General features: G+C 33.2%; 2 protein-coding genes across 3 annotated transcripts; both read left to right on the top strand.

Annotated features, from left to right (window-relative positions):
• Positions 1 to 2,921: 2,921 nt before the first annotated feature.
• LOC122608724 (E3 ubiquitin-protein ligase RNF144A) lies at positions 2,922 to 4,174 on the top strand. Of its 2 annotated transcripts, none has more exons than XM_043781816.1 (2): positions 2,922 to 3,841; positions 3,948 to 4,174. In XM_043781816.1, the coding sequence occupies exons 1-2, from the start codon at positions 2,997 to 2,999 to the stop codon at positions 4,027 to 4,029; spliced, it is 927 nt and encodes a 308-aa protein (XP_043637751.1). In that variant the 5' UTR covers positions 2,922 to 2,996; the 3' UTR covers positions 4,030 to 4,174. The 2 variants fall into 2 exon arrangements, with proteins under 2 accessions (XP_043637751.1, XP_043637752.1); XM_043781817.1 differs by having other exon boundaries at positions 3,911 to 4,069.
• Positions 4,175 to 11,323: 7,149 nt separating this feature from the next.
• LOC122608036 (GDSL esterase/lipase 5-like) lies at positions 11,324 to 20,175 on the top strand. The gene is made up of 5 exons (XM_043781119.1): positions 11,324 to 11,730; positions 11,961 to 12,091; positions 18,983 to 19,216; positions 19,330 to 19,591; positions 19,732 to 20,175. Exons 1-5 carry the CDS (start codon positions 11,436 to 11,438, stop codon positions 19,968 to 19,970), a joined length of 1,161 nt encoding a protein of 386 aa, XP_043637054.1. The 5' UTR covers positions 11,324 to 11,435; the 3' UTR covers positions 19,971 to 20,175.
• Positions 20,176 to 20,531: the final 356 nt, after the last annotated feature.

Below are 20,531 nucleotides of genomic sequence, written 5' to 3'. Positions count from 1 at the left end.
AAAAATATAAATAAAGCAAAACTTGGTGACAGAGTTTAAAAACTTAAACTTGAAAACAAACTTCGTTAAATACCCTTTTGTAACTACCGTTAATTATTAACAACCTTTAAGACCATTGATTAATTTGGGTGTGCAAAAGCTTAATATACCTTATGCATTAGCGGGAGTACTTTTAGCTATAGTACTCCCACACACACTGACTTTGAAATTTAATATTTATATACTTATATCTAATTAGGTTTTCATTTTTATAATTATTTTTTAGTGTAATCAAATAAAAAAAAACTTTTTTATACTTCTATCATAGTTTTAAAGGGAATTGATTATAAAAAAGAAATACTGGAAAAAGATAATAAAAAAATATAATATTTAGTTAATAAAGATGGGTGAATAAGTAAATTGGATAAGAAAAAAATAAACGCTAGTTCAAATAATGATAACTTCTAAGAAGTTTCTGTTGAAATTGTATGAATTTTCTTTTAATTATATATAGAAATAACGGATCAATATTCTTTCCATTTGATAGTCAAAGTAATAATTTCACACTTTTTAAATTAACAATCTTAATCTTGATCTTATCTTAATCTTAATAAATACTAAAAGGTAACTAACCAAACTTCAATTGACCAATCATAGCCCTTAATTTATTTAAATTATCAAATTAAACATGTGACTTAATTCAATTTATTATTAAAATTAAGTTATGCAATTTAAAACAAAAATTAAATGTCTGACTAAAAACACTCTAGATAACTACAACTATTAACTAAGTTATATACTCTAGATAAATACAACTATTAATTCAATATACCTAATAAATAAGATTTTGTTATGTAAAAAAAATGTCGACCTTATTATTGAAAAACTCTATTCATACAATTTTTTTATGCAACTATTAATTCAATATACCTAATAAATAAGATTTTGTTATGTAAAAAAAATGTCGACCTTATTATTGAAAAACTCTATTCATACAATTTTTTTATGTATATTAATAAATTAAAGTAATCTTAGATGGTTCATAACTACCAATTGAAGTTAGAGTAGGATAAAAATTGATATTACATTATCTACAAGAGAGGTAGATGTTAGGTAGTTTTAGTCATCCCAACACCAATCTTTATCGACTATTGGTTTGTATTTATAACATTAAGTTTTTATATATGGGCAATTGTATATTACGGTCTCTCGGGTTAAGTTGAAAAAGGGTCTCAATGTGTTGATATAAGACAGATGGAAAGACAAAAATCACTTCAATAATGTCGTCTAAAAAAAGTATTGCAAAAGATGAAGGATGATATATAAACTTTTTTTAAACCATTTGAATTAGGACTCTGTATTTACATTTGAATATCTCAATTTTTTTAGAGTATAGTTTTACATACTAACTTACCAGTATATATTATCGTTTTGCACATATTATTCCTTATAATGATAATGTTGTAAATCCCGTGCATTTGACACGGGTCTAAAATCTAGTAAATATTAAAATTTCTTTTAATGCAATATAAATAAATTAAATATATGTAATATACTAGTAGAGTAACATTACGATAAGGACACTCTTAAAATACGAACACAATCAAAACACTTAAAAACATCATTTTATACATTAAAAGGTTATAAAACTAACATACTGTATAATTAATTATCATTGTTTTACACGAAAAACTTTTTCCTATAGAATTTTCAGTCTAAAATTTTATCCATGAAAAACCAAAATGTCTCATATCTAGATCTCTATTCTCTACGGAGAGTAGAGAGACTCAACGACTTTGAGTTAAAAACGCATACGGAATTTGTACAGATAGATGTATTACGTGATATATATAATTAATCAAAACACTTCAGAAATTCAAAATTTAAACTTAACTATCTGAATAATGTCCTATGGATAACCATAGTTTATATGGGGACATTTTACAACTTTTTAATAAGTTGGAAAAATGGGTATATACGAAATTACCTCTAAAAATATTGATGTACGTGTGTATCTGCCATATATGGATCTTCTCAGTCACACAAAGTACACTTTAGTAAGCAGCAAAATATTCGTTCTTTAGTTTCTCTACCGATTTCCAGTAGTATCACACGCACAGAAAGGTAATCAATAAATATCATTCCCCAGCCCACTAATTAATTTTTTCTTTATTATTTTTGTGTGTATAATCCATTCGGCATCATATCGTTTAGGGGTTTTCATTTTCAAGTGTATGTATTGACTGTATCTATGGTACAGTATTTTTTTTATTTTTATAAAATAAAGCAAAGCTTAATCTTTCACATCGACGCGCTGATTATAACGGCGAACCCATTGTTTCACGGCGACGCGGAAGGCAGTTTAATTTATGCCTGCGTTGGAGACCCCTTATAAATTATTCTTTTATCGATCAGTAGTAATGTGAATAATGGGAGCCAGAGTCACTGAGGTCGATGAAAAAGGCGTTTTAGTATCTGCTAGCTAATTTAATCACTTGTTTTGTTTTTTGAAAAAGGTACTGTAATTATTACTCCGTATTAGTTTTTTTTTTAAAAAGCACAAGATTCAAAAACGCCCCCCATATCCCCACCACTATTTTTTAATATCTCGACCACCACTACTTTTTGCAGCGAAAGTGAAAAAGGTGTGGGCCCCCATGTCTATAATGGTAAATATGACAGCATAAAAGCGGGCCCCTCTCAGGGTTGCTGCAAAAAGTTTAGTCGGGTTACCAAAAATCAAAATCATTAAAAGTGGTAATTAAACCGTTGTTTGGAATTTGAATAACACAAGCGTTCAAGGACCAAAACTACCACCTCTTGACATTCCTTGATAACTTGGGTTTTATCGATGGATTGATCTCTATTTATTTTTGCATTTAATTGAATTAATATTCATTCTTAATTTCTTTCTATGTGCACGTACGTATAATAATGAATGAATGAATGGCCGCGCGGGTACTTAAATCATCATACGTACACAGATCGATGGATCGAATGGAGTAGTGATTGATCAGATGGCGGCCAGCAGTTCAACCTCTTCTGATCATCATCACAATATTGTTGATGAACAGTATTTCTCAGCCTTACACGATAACGATGAACTCTTTCCCATCTCCGACGCCGAAGAACTCCAGCTTCAAGAGGCACTTATTCACTCTTCTTCTTCTGCTGCCGCTAATTTAATACCATCATCGTCAGCTTCTTCTAGTACGTTAAACGAAAACGAGGACCAGTCATCATTGGTACTATTGAAGAACAAACAGCCATTATTATTGGTGGAATCTAAAACTGTATTCTTATATGAGCCCCTAGTTTACTGCGGCATTTGCATGGACTCCAAAACCGAGTCAGAGATGTTTCGGAACACCAACGTTTGCAGTCACGTGTATTGCACAGACTGCATCTGCCAACATGTTGCAGCTATGATCAAAGAAAACTCAGCCATGGTCAAGTGTCCTGACCCGAATTGCACAGGTGTAATAGGACCTCAAGTGTGTCAGGGTATGGTACCGAAACAAGTTCTGGAAAGATGGGAGGACGTGCTGTGCGAGTCTCTGATCATGGGGTCTGACAAGTTCATTTACTGCCCTTTTAAAGACTGTTCAGCCATGTTGGTGGACGATGATGATGCAGGGGTCGCGGTCACTTCCTCCGAATGTCCGTCATGTAACAGGCTGTTTTGTGCTCAGTGTAGAGTGGCATGGCATTGCGGGTTGGATTGTAGCGAGTATAAAAACGGAGAGAGAGAGCCAGAGGACCTTATGTTGATGGATCTTGCTAAAACCAAGAAATGGATGAGGTGCCCCAGCTGCAAGGTCTTTGTTGAAAGAACTTCTGGATGTCCACATATCTCTTGCAGGTTAATTAATTAAACTAGGACTTTGCTTAATTTGTTTCTATAGATCTAGCACTGATTCATGACTCGCAGGTGCGGGCATCACTTTTGTTACGAGTGTGGAAAGCAGAACGATGGAACGACTCATACCTGTGCTCACTATTAAGATTTTCATTTCCTATTTTCTAGTACTAGACATAATGCAGAGCTAGGATGATGTTTCTGCTTTGAAAATCATAGTTACTGTCATATGTCTTGCCTTTCCAAACTAAGTTTGCTGTCTTAATTACTCTTTCTCAATCACTTTTGCCCATTTTCAAGTTTTGCATTTTTTTTTTTGCCTTCTGTATTTGTTGACTCCCCTCTCATATTACCAAACATTTATGTTGCAGAAGATGTTAAGGGGTGCTTGGGGTTGCATTTTCAAAATGAATTATGATATATATAAAATCAGAATTAGAAAATCAGTTGTAACAAAACGTGATATAAAAACTTAGTGTTTGGATTTGATTTTGCATTTTGAAATCGAGATAATCAAATAATCTGCGCATTTAGTGTTTGGCAAATTTATATATATAACAACTTAGAGGTGAAATGACTCTAATGTACATGTTTATTTCATTCATCAATAATGTATTCTCATAACAAATTGGGGTAGTGTACGTATTTTTTTTTAGAATATTAATCTAGCATGTACAGGCTCATATAAAAATTATTGTATCCTATTTCCTATTAAGCTAGTAATAAAAGTTTTAAACCACAAAGTTATATTTGTATACCAAAAGGTAGCTGTAAACTAGCAAATGTAGTAAGATATCATACGTTCACGTTTTACGATATACGAGAGCGAGTACCCGCGCGTTGCGGCGGTCAGATGGTGGGGTGATAGGTCATGGAGTGTGATAGCCAAATGCCTTCATCGTACGGGCTCCGCCCTCGCATTTAAAAATTCGTCTATATCGAATGAGATCTCTAATTAAATATCATGAAATTTTAAGAACACCCATATAATTTTTATAATTTATCGATGTACGAGATAAAAGATTTTGAATGAATTGGAGGAATAAATGATTTATGCAGGAGAGAGAGAAAAAATGATTGGTTGAAATTTTAGGAAAGAGAAAGGGTGATAGGTAAATATAGAATTGATATATGGGCCCACAGAAAAATCATGTGTAAGTTAACTTACACATGATTTTCTGGTGGGACCGTCACCGGAAAGTGTTAGTGTTTTTACAAAAAGTCTTGTAGATCATGATGGTGTACAAAAATCAATGGTCCTAGTTGGTCTTAAAATAAGAGGTGGTCTCAAAATATCTCACCCCCCCATATATATATATATATATATATATATAATCTTGGTACCCATGCAATGCGGGGATGATGACGGCGGTGTGATGGCGCCGACGGATGGTGATGGTGGTGTCAAAAAAAGAAACTGTACGTGAGTAATTGATGTAAGGGAAAAATCTATAAAAAAGGTAACCTATTTACACGAAATTCCTATTAAAGGTAACCTATTTTGTTTTCGTCTATTTAAAGGATTCTATTTTCAAAAATTTCCTAATAAAAGGTATATCTTTAGTTTTTGACAGCCGAAGCTCGTTAAGTGCCATGTCACCCTTGACTTTGACCGACCTATATATATATATCGACGTAATATCTCGGATACTTATTTTCTTTTTCCCTTTTCTTTCTCCCTGTCATAGTTCTTCCCCCTTTTCTCTTTTCCCCCCAAAACTCAAAAACCCTAATTTCCCCATCCTCAAATTCGTTCGATTTCTTATCAATTAAACACTATTAAATGTCTAACATATTTGGAGGACCTGTTTCTAGTTGTTTTTTTTTGGTGATGTAGCAAGAAGATGGACTTCGTGGACATCAAACAACCCAGGTAGAATGTCAAAATTACTGACACAATTTGTGGTTTGTTGCTTAAATGCAATATATGCTCTTCTTGGTTATCAACATATATAGTTGTTCAGCTAGAATATCAAAATTACTGACATCCGTTTGTGGTTTGTTGCTTACATGTGATATCTGCTCTTCTTGGTTGCTTGTTGTATACAATTCAAATACGTTGGAGTAAAATGGCAGAGAAGACTATAAAATCCACAAAAAAGCTAGAAGTATAGAGGGCAAAATGAGCAGCTCAGGTAGGTTTGGTTGATTGCCAAAATCTGTGTGGGTCAAAATCGGTGATTTTTAATACAGGCTGAAACAGTCGGGTTGGGCTAACCCATCACCAATTCTTTTATTCATTTTACAAATTATATAGATACTTAATATGTCATGTATGATTAAAAAACCAGTTATAATAATATTTGAAATTCTTTTCAATCAAGTTATTTATAGAGAATCTGTGCATTTGAATGCAAATGGGTCATTCTCCTTTTAGTTAAATAACATTCATATATTGAGTCATTGACCCCTTTTATATGCAAATGGGTTAATTTTGCCACACTGAGGTTGAAGTAGTAGGACTAGGAAATCAAACAATATAAGACACAAAAAGTTGATATTTTTCAGGATTTTTGAATCTTCTTCTTTGTTTGTAAATTGTCAATTGTGATAACTAAGATGTATTTGATGCAGGGATTAAATTATGTTGCTGCATTATTGTTACTCATGATGAAAACGGAAGAAGATGCATTTTGGATGTTAGCAGTTCTTTTGGAAAATGTATTAGTCAATGATTGTTGTTCAAATAATTTATTAGGCTCCATGTAGATCAAAGGGTTTTCAATGATTTGCTGAAAAAGAAGGGTCAAAGTCAAGTGCCACATCAGCCAAACTGATGACGTGGCATCAGTGACATGGCACTTAACAGGCTCCGTCTGTCAAAAATTAACGAGATACCCTTTATTAGGAAATTTTTGAAACTAGGATCCTTTAAATAGATGAAAACAAAATAGGTTACCTTTAATAGGAAATTCGTGTAAATAGGTTACCTTTTTATGGATTTTTCCCTTGATGTAAAGGTGTTTGATTTAAAATGGGTAGTACATATATTTTATAATAAAGGACTAATGGTGCAATATAATATTAAGGCTTTGTGGTAATTTATATCATTAAGAGTAATTTGGTTAATTCGCATGTCTTTTTTTTAAACTTTCAACATAAAGGTATAATTTTTATAAAGCAGTATATATGGGCTATGAGATTTAATTTTTATGGTCAATGTTGCTAGGAAAATTAACTAATGCTTGAATCGAAGTGGTTAACACGTTTGTTTTTGCTATTGGGATGATAGCCCAGTGGTTAGGACGTATACTTTTGTTTTGTCATTGGAGTGATAGTCCAGTGGTTAGGGAGTTTTGGACTTTGTGGTTTTTTCCTAGGGGGTTAAGGTTTCAAATTCTGCCACATGCAAATGTTAGTAATGTTATACCCATCTACACATGAGAAAGCAAACCCTTTAGGGCATTGTCATGATTCGAACCCAATGTGAACACATCAAAGTTTATGTGTTCGATCCTTCTGCCTTGCGAAGACAAGAGAGCAGTTTGTGTATGTCTATTCACTTTGTACGTTATTCCAAATAGTACTTCATTTAATAGTTTAATTTAAATTTTAATGTACGTGTTTTGAAACCGACTGGCAAGATGGAAGGTAATTTTATGAATTATGAAAGTGAAACATACATTTTTTGCATATCACATTATCTTTTGAAGTAGTTGTATAGTCTTCTTAAAATTGTGGTTCGTATCTAATTGATTTCTTATCTAATTTTTAGTATCTGGAAACCATGAAGTATACATGGAAAATACAAAGTTTGAATATTGCTCAAACTGATAGAAAGAAACTCGAAAATCAGAAAAAAAATCCCAAATAGTCGGTCCATGAGTCAAATGTCCATCTCTTGATATGCTTTATGATTTGATGGATTCCAGTAACACTCTTAGACATGGCCCATGGGCATGGTCCATTAGTTAACTTGGCCTGATTTAAATGAAAAGAAGTATTTTTAATTTTTGAACATAAATGAAAAAAGGTTTTAGATACAACATTGTTGCTTCATGAACAACGTACTAAGTAGGTTTCTTTTATTTATTTTTTTTATTTTTTATTTTTTATTTTTATCTATACTGCTGAACTCCCTTCTAAAACTCTAACAATTTTTTTAATTTCATACGTTATTACACCACTCTGCATCCTACTGAATACTTTAATTTTCTAGTATAGACTAACTTATAGTTAATTCTTTATACTTACCGGTCTTCATTTCTTTGTCTTTCATATATATCTTGTAAAGGCAAAGAGCATGTCATACCATATACTCCCCCGTCCCATATTAATTGACTTATTTTGAGTTTTTGAGTCTTTTTCTTTAAAATTTGGCCGTGAATATTTTTGTTTGTGTTATATAACACTTGATATAACATATACGAATTGAATGAGTTTTAAATGTATTTTTCATTGATACAACTTTCATCAATCAATATATAACACAAACAAAAGTATTTATGGTCAAACTCGGAAGAAAAAGATTTGACCAGTCAAAATAAGACAATTAAAATGGAACAGAGAGAGTATATGATTGACTGATTTATTTAGTCTTAACTTGTTGTGATGGTTGATATATAGTTTACCCAAGCTCTTTGACATACTCGCGGGTAGAATTGCAACTTTCGGTTAACCGGATTTATATATAATAACCGAAATCGTTTTTTTTTTTTAAAAATAACCGGTTTCGGTTAACCTATACCGGTTAATAACCGGTTTGTGTTTGGAAAAACCTTAACCGGTGTAATCGGTTCCGGTTAATAATAACCGGTTAACCTATTTCCAGTTTTTTTTAACCGGACACATCATACAAATGATTCAAAAAAGTTAAGTTATTAAAGTCTTACCTTGGAACCCATCTCTACCGACTTCCAATCCATCCCTATTAAAAAAAACACTCCTGCGAGTTTTGTCACATGGATTCAACAAATCAAATCAAATCCCATCAATTTCTGGTTCTATTATCTGAATCTTCATCGGGGGTTCTTGGTCCTCGTCGTCAACAAATCAAATCAAATCAAACAAGATCACACACCAGGAAAAAACCCAAACCGGTAAACTTGAAGATGGAGAAGAAGTTGAATGGGTTTTTTGTGGGGTTTTTTTATGTCATCGATTGAATAGGGAAGAAAAGGTCTAGAAAAGGAGTTTAAGGAATTAAGGCAGCGGTGAGTGTAAAGTAAAAGGTATGAGACTGGCTAGTGTTAATCAGTATATATATATTATTTGTGTATGTATGGTAGGTTAACCGATTAACCGGTTTTTTTTAAAAAAAATTAACCGATTACCGGTTAACCGGTTATGATCGGTTTCTATTTTCAAAATGTCAAATCGATTCCTAATTGTCGGTTTTTCCTAACCTATAATCGATTATCACTGTATAGGTTACTAACCGGTTACGGTTATAGGTTAACTTTTGAATCGGTTCGGTTAATCGGTTTTTTTGTACACCTCTACTCGCGGGGTACTGATTTCCTCTTGCTTCGTATGTCGGGCCAGGCCTGTACATCCCAAGCGGCCAAGCCCACATGACCAAAAGACCGCACATTAGTTTGCCTTCAAAATATGGCGTATGAAGTTCAATTCAAGTAAAAAGAAAAAAAAAGGAAGAGGTGGTTAGTTGCAAATCTTTATTAAAGGCGATATAGAAAAATGATGCATGTAACATGGGCCTAGTTTGAACTTTGAGTAACATAAAGCATTTTAATTAATCAACTAACATGATAGTTTAATAATAAAATATTTATATAATAATAATAATAATGTGAACGTGAATAATGTCTTTAAGTTCAACTCCGGGCAGGCCCCCAAAGTGCGTAAGTTTGAATGCATTCTTCGTCGCGATGGACGGACGGTCCCAAACAATTAATCAATTAAACCCTATTTTATTATTAACTAGGTTTAGCCCCGTGCATTGCACGGGATAACATAAATTTCTATCAAATAGTTCAACAAATATTCAATATAAAAAAAAACTGTTATCAAAGAACGAATATATTTTTTTATGTAATGAAGTAAAATGTCAGATGACAAAGTAATAAACATTATTAGAAGGAAAAATTATAAACCTCAAGATAAATCTTCACTTTTTTTCATCCTCTCTCATCCCTTCCACAAGCAATGAATATTTCACCATTCTCTCACCGTCTATGTAAGAATTAATCTTGACTCAGTCATATTATTTAGTTTGAGTTGGTTTTATTTAAGTTAGTATTTGAGTTGGTATTAGTGTTGCTTCAAATAAATGGTATAAATAAATGGTATAAAGTCATGGGGTTGACCGAATTATATGCAATTGAGAATATGGACGTTATGGGTCATACCCATGACCAATTCCTTAGATAGAGTTGGTAGTTTATTTGCTTATTTTTAGGATCACATGAGATGTAGTTTTGCCTATTTAAGGCTTACTCTGTCATTGAATGAGAAGTAAGTTTCACTTTTGTTTTCTATATTTTTGTGCGTATTTATACTCTCTTTTCATATTAACATACATAATATACATACTGAGTGAGGTTGAGAATGATAAAATTAAAACAAAGAAAAAGATAAAATTAAAAAGGTAAGAGGGTGAGGAAGAAACCAGATTTACACCACCATCACCACTTTGCTACCCACCCTTTTGGTACCTACAGGGCGGGTGATGTTCCAACTGGTCACCGGTTGATCAACACCTTGCCTCCTTAAGTATTACGTCCACCCTCAAAGAATTAAACATAGTGTATATAAAAACATAAATTCAATTTAAATTAAGACAACATTTTTTTATGTTCCAAGTAATCTAAAGTTTATATTTTTGTAATATATTTATGTTGGAAAATAAAAAATATATAAAAAAATTATATCTCAAAAGATATTATATTAAAAAAATTAAGAATCATTATTATTTTTTAATAAGAATTAAAAAGATTTTTAAAATATGGAAACTTTTATAAATTTAGAATATGTCATTAAAATATAAATAATATTTTTAATAATTTTCGTGGGATTTTTAGACCGAATATCTATCATGTTTTCCAAAATATAAACAAAAATCTCATTAGATCAAGTGGTTTATGTTTCACATAAAAGACTTGAGGTTGTAGGTTCTAATCTTGTTTATGACTTTTTAATATGCTATTTATTTATAATTAATAAAAGCTATGTGGTTGTTGACTGGATGATGATTTGTTAAGTATGTACAGGTGTCAACTTACGTGTCAGTGTTTAAGAGACTAACGACATGAGATCGCCACGTAAAAAAAATATGATGTGGTGAGCTCACATCATCAAATTGAGATAGAGTATTATATAGATATAGACTTGCGTTGGATTTTTTTTATCATTATTTTAGCTACTAGTAGGATGGGTACCCGCGTGACATCTCTCTATATATGTTAATAATATATATAGTCGTGAAAAGTTGTATGTAAATTAAACTGAAAAGATACCCAAAAAGATTGCGAGAACAAACTCAAAATGCAAAATGCAAGCAATAAAATGAATAAATAAATAATATATATTTATATAGTCAACAGAATGGAGGAAGGGTGTGAGATGTATATATATGTAAATAAAGAACTAGCTTCCCCGTATTTGTTTTATTATTGATTAGTAGTAGTATTTGGATCTAATGACAGTACCTTCACATTCAGTGGTCTTCTTTTTGTTGGTCTCCTTCTTGTTCAGCAGTTGGATTGTAGTGTGTCGATCGATTGAAGTAGAATCCCATCATCATCATAAGCATAATAATAAGAATAAGAATGCGGCGTTATTCGTGTTTGGAGACTCATACTTTGATCCTGGAAACAACAACTACATCAACACATCCACTCTCGACCAGTCCAACTTCCCTCCTTATGGCGAAACATACTTTGGCTTCCCCACCGGCCGCTTTTCAGATGGCCGTATCATTCCTGATTTCATATGTATGTAATTACTTAATTCACCCTCCCACCGGCCCTCCCTTCCTTCCTTTTTACTATATATGTCGTACATTCTTAATTTGTCTCATTTCTATTTCTATATATATATGTGTGCTTACTTTCCACCTGCCTCTAGCTCGTTGTATATGTATATTCTCATAACTACTCCTACTACTACTACATACATATACCGCCCATTAATTAAATTTTGAAAATTATATATTTATATATAGCTGAATATGCAAAGTTGCCATTGATTCGTCCATACACGGAGCCCGGCCTGAGTTGGGAAAAGTACATCATATATGGAGCCAACTTCGCATCAGCCGGAGCTGGAGCTCTTCTTGAAACCTTTCACGGATCTGTAAGTACCATTCACTCACTCTTATCCCCACCATTTATAAACACTTAATCTTTGACGAATTGAGATCATATTTATTTACTTTTAGTAAATATTGTACTAGTAACTAAGCACTATTGGATTTGGATACTGTATATATCCTTATGTTAAGGTTCAACAGACTACTACTAGCTACTAGTATATACTAGTACTACTTTTCTAATATATTAATATAAATCATTAGTTGTTTCTATTGATATGATGGAAAAAGGAAAGTTGTTTAGAGATTTGGCTTTCTAACTGGAGGTTACACAACATTTTTAGACCACTCATTATGTTTGGTGCATTACCAACCAAACCACTTTTTATATGTTGACCCCCCACACCCACACTTTTCCCAATCTCTTCTCTTATAGACTAATTATTAATTATTTTTCATCTAATTGATTGAGTTCACGCCTTTCTCTCGCTGTAAATATTTTATAGATTAGCAATGACCAAATATTTCAAAACACGACCGGAAATTAAACTTGATACTTCAAAATTTAAGTTTGGGTCGGGGTGAGCTTAGCAGGGCATGAGGCGGGTTTCCAAATAATTAACGAACACTGATATTTCAAAACAAAATCAGGTCATGTTTCGAGTTCGGTAACGAGTATAAGATGCCACAATGTTGTGGTATTTCAAGTTTGGGATGACACTATCTTTAAGGGGGGTGGGAGTGGATACCCCAACCCCAATCTTCCCCAAATTTCCACATCACCATCTTTCAATAAAAACCTTCCACCTCAAACTTCCCCAATTCACCCCAAATCATCCCAAAATGGTGGCGCCACTCACCCCAACCCCAATTTCCATATCATCTTTTTTATTTCCATTTATTTTTACTCTATAAATTTAAAACATTTAAAAAACATTTATTAATAAATAAAAAAGTACATAATAATACTTAAAAAAAAATTACGACGGAACCAAAAACAAGTCCAACAACTATTCAAATGAAAACATTACACGAACGAAACTAAAAAGGGCATTGCCATCCATGTCTTGCGGCAATTTCGCGTTTCTCGCTAAGAACGATTTCCAACATCACGGGATCGGTTATATGAGCATGCGAGTTGGTGAAAAACAAGATGTCCCGCTGTCTTGCGCGCCTCTCATCCGTCTCGTGTTTTTCATCCAAGTATCTCGTCTTCCTTTTGGCGTACTCGCTAATGTCATCCGCCACAGTTGAGGAGGCGGATCCGGATGCGGATGCCTTCTTTTTTCCCTTTTTTGCTGCCGCTTCCAATGGAGGGTTTGGGTCTTCATTCATGTCGGGAATGAAGTGCCCGGTGCTGGCCGTCTCATATTCTCCAGATTTCCTTTTTGAAGAGTCGCTACGTGAAGGTCCCATGTCTTGGTATATTTGGAAACATTCTTGCTCGGCCCATTTGTCGTGTATCTTCACAACATCCCATGCGGCGTGGTGAGGAAATTCCTTCTTGGTGCGGGTCTTGAAATCCGCCATAGTGACTCTCATAATATCCAAGTCGTTGCACCCGCTTCCCTTGGCTTGTTTCTACAAAAAAAGAATACCATATTACATAATAATTATTATTAACAACTACGAACAAAACTATATAATTATTAACAACTACGAACAAAACTATATAATTATTAACAACTACGAACAAAACTATATAATTATTAACAACTACGAACAAAACTATATAATTACTAAAAACTAAGCAAACTATATAAGTAAGAGTACCGCTTGATTGTATAGCCCGTTGAAGAGACCCATGGTGGCGTTCATTTGTTTCCACTTTGGCGTTAACCCATGAATGGTCCGTGTGGTCGGGCCGACAAGTGAGGTGTAATGCTCAAGTACACGACGCTAAAAACCATCCGCTTTTTGTTCATTTCCATATTTTTTGCATTCGGAAATTTGAACCCAAGCTTGTGCCAAAGCAACCTCTTGTGCCGGCGTCCAATTTTCACGTTTTGTCTTCGTCTTTTTCCCGCAATCTTGGACTTCTTGCACGTCATCATCTTTTTGAACATCGTCTTGTTGGGTTTCCGCTACAATTTCAACTTCTTCGTCATCTTGATGAACATCTTCCTCGATCGGAATAAAATCGTTCATTCTATCCATGTTTAAGAATTGGGCGTTGGTTTGCGTAGATGGGCTTGAACCGTAGCCAAACATTTGTGGAGACGCCGGTTGTGGATAATAAGCGGAGGAGTTGAAGGTTGAGAAAATTGATATGGTGATGGATTAGAATAAGATTGATTTGGAAGAGGTTGAGAATATTGATTTGGAGGAGGTTGAAATGATTGAGAATAAAATTGATTTGGAGGAGGATTATTTGGTGGAGGCATGAATTGATTTGGATGAAAATTGGCATGCATTTGTGGATCATTTAAGCGATATTTTGATTTGTTGAAAGGATTTTTTTTGGTTTTCTTTGGATCCATTGGTAATGGGTGTTTATTTTTTATAAAGAAGAAGTGTTTTTTTTATATAAAATTGGAGGGTTTTGGATTTGAAGTTTGTGTTGTGTTATGTTGTTTAAAAATTGTGTTGGATATATATAGTGAAAAGAAAGATGGGTGAGATTAAAAAAAAAAAACGGTAACAACATCTAGCCGTTAGCTAGGTCCCATGTCCATGTGGCAGCTTCTGGTTGGTTGTTTCAGATCCAATGGGCCCCCCACGAATTTCTCTCTCTTCGGTGTTCCATCCCCAAAACCGCTCCCCTTTTCCCCACCCCACACCACCGGCGGCGGTGTTCCCATGCGGGGCCGCCCTTCACCACACCCCACCCCGCTTCCACTCCCATCTCTCTAACAGCCCAAACCACCTATCAGATATTGAGTCCGCTTTAGTCTCAGCAGCACGGTTTTGCAAATACAAGTACAATTCACTAAAAAATAATACTAAATAGGTATTTCATAACAAAATATAAGTTTTGAAGTTTACAAATAACAAAACATAACATTAAAGTATCATAAAATAATTTTTAAAAAATTTCATAAAAAAATAATCAAAATACTGGTATTACAATTCCGGTAATACCGGCCGGTATTGAATAGTGAAAATGTTTGACAAAATACCGGGATAGTTGTACTCGGGTACCACCCGGTATCCGGCATTCCGGGTAATACCGGCTGGTACGTACCGCTATTTAAAACACTGTCTTAACAGCCCAAGCCATCATATTAGATGCTCTTCGCTTTGGTCGCAACCTCACAATGTTGCTTCTCTCAAAGCGTATCTGATAGGAAGGTATCCAGCCCCTTATAAGAAAGATTTTGTTTCTTTTCGCGACCAATATGGGATGTTACACTAATATTATGCCTCATTGCCTTTCCTTTTCTTAGATGGCCAAAAGATTTAAAAATGATCACAAAGATAAGACAGTTTAACTGCATAAAATCTGAATCGAGGGCTATAATTTAATATTAAAATTGTTACACTATAATTTTTGTATTAAATCTATTTTAATATTTTCTCTTAATTAGTGTCGAGAAACATCTAGTTATTTGGGAAGTTATAATATTGATGGAAAGTCAAATCAAATCAAATCGTGTCTATATTTTAGGAAATCAGATCCGGAAAGATCATACTTGTATTTAATCAATGGAATTATAACTTGTTAATTTAGTTAATAAGCTTCCTATACATATAACTTTAGTATAACATGTTAAATTAGAGATTCTTTTTCCGTACCATATTAATCTTTTCACCTAAACTAACACTTTATCCGCGCAATACGGCAATGGTCGTAATGCGGTGGTGAAGGTGACTGTTGATGGTAGTCGAGTGGCGTAGATAATTAATGTTAAAATGATTGATGTAAAAGGTCAATGGAGATATTTTACAAGATAAAGAATATAATTTAATCATTATGTTAAGAAGGTAATGTAGATGAAATTTTTTTATTTTTTTATTTTTTTTAGAATGGCAATATATTATTAAAATAAACATAACGTCATCTAGCAAAGCACTAGATGGCGTCAGAAATAGTACACTTGCAATTACAAAGTCATGGATAAGCGACAAATAATACTATCCTAGACTCTTCTTAAGACTTGAACGGCGAGGTATGCAAAAAGGGTCAAAAAACTCGCACCATTAGATATGAGAAAAACCCTCATCGACAGGGTCCGAGCCACCGGTTTTCACCCTGTAGATGAAAATATTTTAAAAGGCACTAAAGTAAAAATGATATATATTTTTCAACATTTTTAAAAATAAAGTGTTATTTCTTTTATAATATACTATAGATAAATAAATATTTGCATGACACATTTTTGTTGCAACTAGACACATACTCGCACAGTGCAACGAAGATAGTGGTATAAGCGGCAGTGTGGTGATAGCGGCAATGGGTAGTGGTGGTGGTAACGGTGGCAGTGTAGTTATAATGTAAAAGTATTGATGTAAAAAGAGGTGATACGTGTAGGTATATTAATTTTTACGGGCTGGGCGATTTATATTGTAAATTATTTATTAGTGGTATCATAGGTATATAAGATGGAAATGTTTTTTTTTTAATGAATAAAAAAAATAGCATAATAAAAGAAATGAATAAACACTTTTTATTAACTTTTTGAGAAAATGAAAAGTAGTGTAGATCTTGCTTTTAAGGATAAACACTTTGCTTATAAATAAAATTATTTTTTTCGGTAAATAGAATGAATGCATGTGATAAATTGGTATGTAATGGTAGGAAAGTTGCAGATACATCCAAGACATAATTCAGGCTAAACTCCAATACTAAAAACAATATAGGCCAATTTAATCAATGGTCCTATTATTATAAGCTATACATGTATTGTTTCAACTTTTTAGTAATAATAATGGATGGTGTACGTATATTATTCAATGTAGTTTGTCAATCATACATCTTTCTGCTCAATCTCACTATTCTAATTAGTCAATAATTATATATATATATATATATATATATATTATATGGAAAATGATCCGTAATGTAGACTTTATCTAAGCTTAGGTGTTGCCACTTTAAAAATAGTTATCAATTAAACTTTTAAATTTGATAAATATACATACCCCTTGAATTTTACATAACCTCCCATGAATTTTACATAATCCCCCCCTGCTTTACTTAAGATATGTACTGCATGTTTTACCTAACCTATCCCTATATATATATATAATATATATATATATATAGGGTGAGGTTCATGTGAGAACCATTCACATATGTACAAAGGTGATTTTTATTATAATTTGATATGTTCATATGTGACAAATTTGTTCACATACACCATTCACATATGAACGTCAAGTTATAATTTAAAAGTTTTCATGGTTCTTCCAATTCAAATGGTTTTTACTTGAGCCTTTTCCTATATATATATATATATATATATATATAATTAAACTGACATTATTTTAAAGTTTTAAAGTCCATGGCTTCCTAGTGATTTTTTGGTGATGGGCTAAAAGCCTTGTGACCATAAGGTCATGGGTTCAAACCTCACATAGGGTGTTTTCTCATATTTAATGAGTTACCTAGTGGTGATATGATCGTATGATAACCTGAGAGTCGATGATATTCCAGTGGTCTGTCACTTATCCAAATTTGTCGTTAAAAAAAATTGCAAATCATAATGATGAGTCTCACATCTATAATAAGTCAACCAATTAATATATACACATTTGAAAAATAGATTATCGATCATTTTCCAAATGAAACGGTGAAATCGTTAAATTCTTACCAGAGATGTCAAATTCAAATTTAAATAAAAAAAACAAAAGAAATAATAAATAGAAATGATTATTTTTACAACAAAAACCATATGTTCTAATGTTATGTCTCGATCGAGTTATCATAACTCTTTTTTCTTGTTTTCTAAGAAAAACTTAGGAAAACTAAACAATTTATACAAAATATCCATCATGTGATTAGACCCACAACCCAAGAGTGTAAACGAGCCGAGTCGATCCGATACAGTGTCAAGCTCGAGCCCGTTTCAACTACAAAACTCGAAGATTGAAACTCGACTCGAGCTCGACCGAGCTTTAATTTTCAAACTCGAACTCGAGCTCAACTTATGTATCGACACTTTCAAGCTCGACTCCGCTCGACTCGATTAAGTATTAAATTAAGTTTTAAGTCAAAATTAGTCTTATAAGCTCGACAATTTCAAGCTCGACTCGATTAAGCTCGGCTATGTAGGATAGTAATTATGTAAAGTCATATAATATTAAAGGATAAAATTGTAAATAAGCACAAATTCGATTAAGCTCGCGAGCTTTTCGAGTAGGTTATTTTGAGGCTCGAGCTTGACTCAAAAATCTACTCAAGTAGCTCGAGCTCGGTTTGGCTCAGACCGAGTCAATCTTGAATAATTTACGAGTCGATTTCGGGTGGCTCACGAATTGTCTCGTATCGTTTACACCCCTACCACAACCTATAGCCAGGTTGATATATAGGTTATCATCCATACGACGAATCATTATAATATGACTTTTGGTATCATCAAGATATATATGCCGTATAATTAAGTGCTTGATCATATCATATGGTGTACGTGTTACCATTGGTCAAATTTAAGATGACATCATTAAATTAAATGACATTTGAGGGTAGTATCATGAGCGTTAAACTTTATCCATATATATTTTTATGAAACAAGTTTACATTTACGACAACATTATGCTATACTCAAAAGATTGATGAAAGGCGAGAGTATGAATTCTAGATAAGATTTAGTTAAAAGGAAAATGCTAAACGCAATCTAAAGGTTACACTTAACATCCATAAAATAATTGTACCTTGGATATCTAAATTTTATGTTATATATACAATTATTTAATGGCCCTACTCCCTAAAGGCTAGGTTCAGCATAAATTAAATGTACTTGCTGATCATCATCATGTGCTTTTTTAATTAACAGGTAATCAGTCTTCAAACTCAAATAAGGTATCATAAGAGGGTAGAGAATCGGTTGAGAAAGATATATGGCAAGACTGAGGCCAGAAAGATATTGTCAAAAGCTGTCTACTTGTTTAGCATTGGAACAAACGATTACATAAGCCCCTACTTGATTACCAATTCCACCCATTTCAACTCCACCAAGTCTGATCAGCTCATAGAAATCGTGATCGGGAATATAACAACCGCGATTACAGTAAGCGCATTCACTAGCTTAGTTACATGACAATATATTTAGAATTAATTAGGACGACGGAGTAGTAATTGTGAATTTGGTTTTCAAGACTAGCTGCTGATTTTGACATGCAGGAGTTGCACAAAAGAGGAGGCAGAAAATTCGGGTTTCTCAATTTAGGCCCATTGGGTTGTATTCCCGGACTCAGGATCATTCTGAATCCACCAAGTGACTCTGGTGGGTGCATTAAAGCAGCTTCATTACTTGCAAAATTACATAACCAAGCATTCAGCGAGGCTCTCAAAGGATTAGCAAAGCATCTTCATGGTTTCAAATATTCGCTATACAACGCCAATAGCTTCCTCCAGCATAGACTAAAACATCCATCAAAATACGGTAAAAATAACGTGCAATCATATAGCATGTATCATCTCTATATCTCTAGCTATCTACCTAGTACTTGTTAACTATATATGTATTTAGTTGAAACTAAGTAAGTAATTAGTTGCCAACTAACATTAATTATGCATGTTTAGGTTACAAGCAAGGGAAAACGGCTTGTTGTGGGACAGGGCGGTTTAGAGGAACATACAGCTGTGGAGGAAAGAGGCCGCCAGTAAAAGAATTTAAAGTGTGTGAAAATCCTAAAGACTATCTGTTTTGGGACTCTTATCATCTCACTGAAAGAGCTTACAAAGAAATGGCCTCTCAAATGTGGAGCCAAAAAGCCAACACAGGAACTTACAATCTCAAGACTTTGTTTCAATTGCAATAACATCATCTATATATCGATTACGAGTACAATTTTTTGTAACTATATATATCTTAGAATTAATATAGAAATTTAACTGTATTGATCAATTTCATTATTACTGGATGTATATGTATATATAGACATATTCAATCTTATCTTGTAAAGGAAAAGGACTACATATGAATATTGGTTTGACTATATATATACACATCTATTTATTTTAATATGCCCTATCCTCCAATTTCCATGTGGTGCGATTGATAGACAGGGTCGAGTCAACTAAATTATATATGGCTTATAATAAAGTTGAATGAAAATATATGGTGAAAGACTAAAAGCTGAGCACTAATATAGCTTTATTAATATTATTAGACATATATAATTGATGGCTACGCTCATCCTGCTTGTTTCTTGTGTGTCGTTGATATGATAAGTATTTGTTTGTCACTTTCTATCCATTACCCAACACCTCAAATGAATGGAGTACACTTGAAAAGATTAGGGATCAAACTCTTCTGATCAATAATATCTTTGAAAGGTTTGTTCGACTTCATTCTTAGAGAGAAGTACCTTGTCAGACCA

This window comes from Erigeron canadensis, chromosome 7 (genome assembly GCF_010389155.1).
Source record: "Erigeron canadensis isolate Cc75 chromosome 7, C_canadensis_v1, whole genome shotgun sequence".
Classification (NCBI taxonomy): Eukaryota; Viridiplantae; Streptophyta; class Magnoliopsida; order Asterales; family Asteraceae; genus Erigeron; species Erigeron canadensis.
The sequence above is the reverse complement of the archived record's forward strand: the minus strand, read 5'-3'. Positions and strand labels throughout refer to the sequence as shown.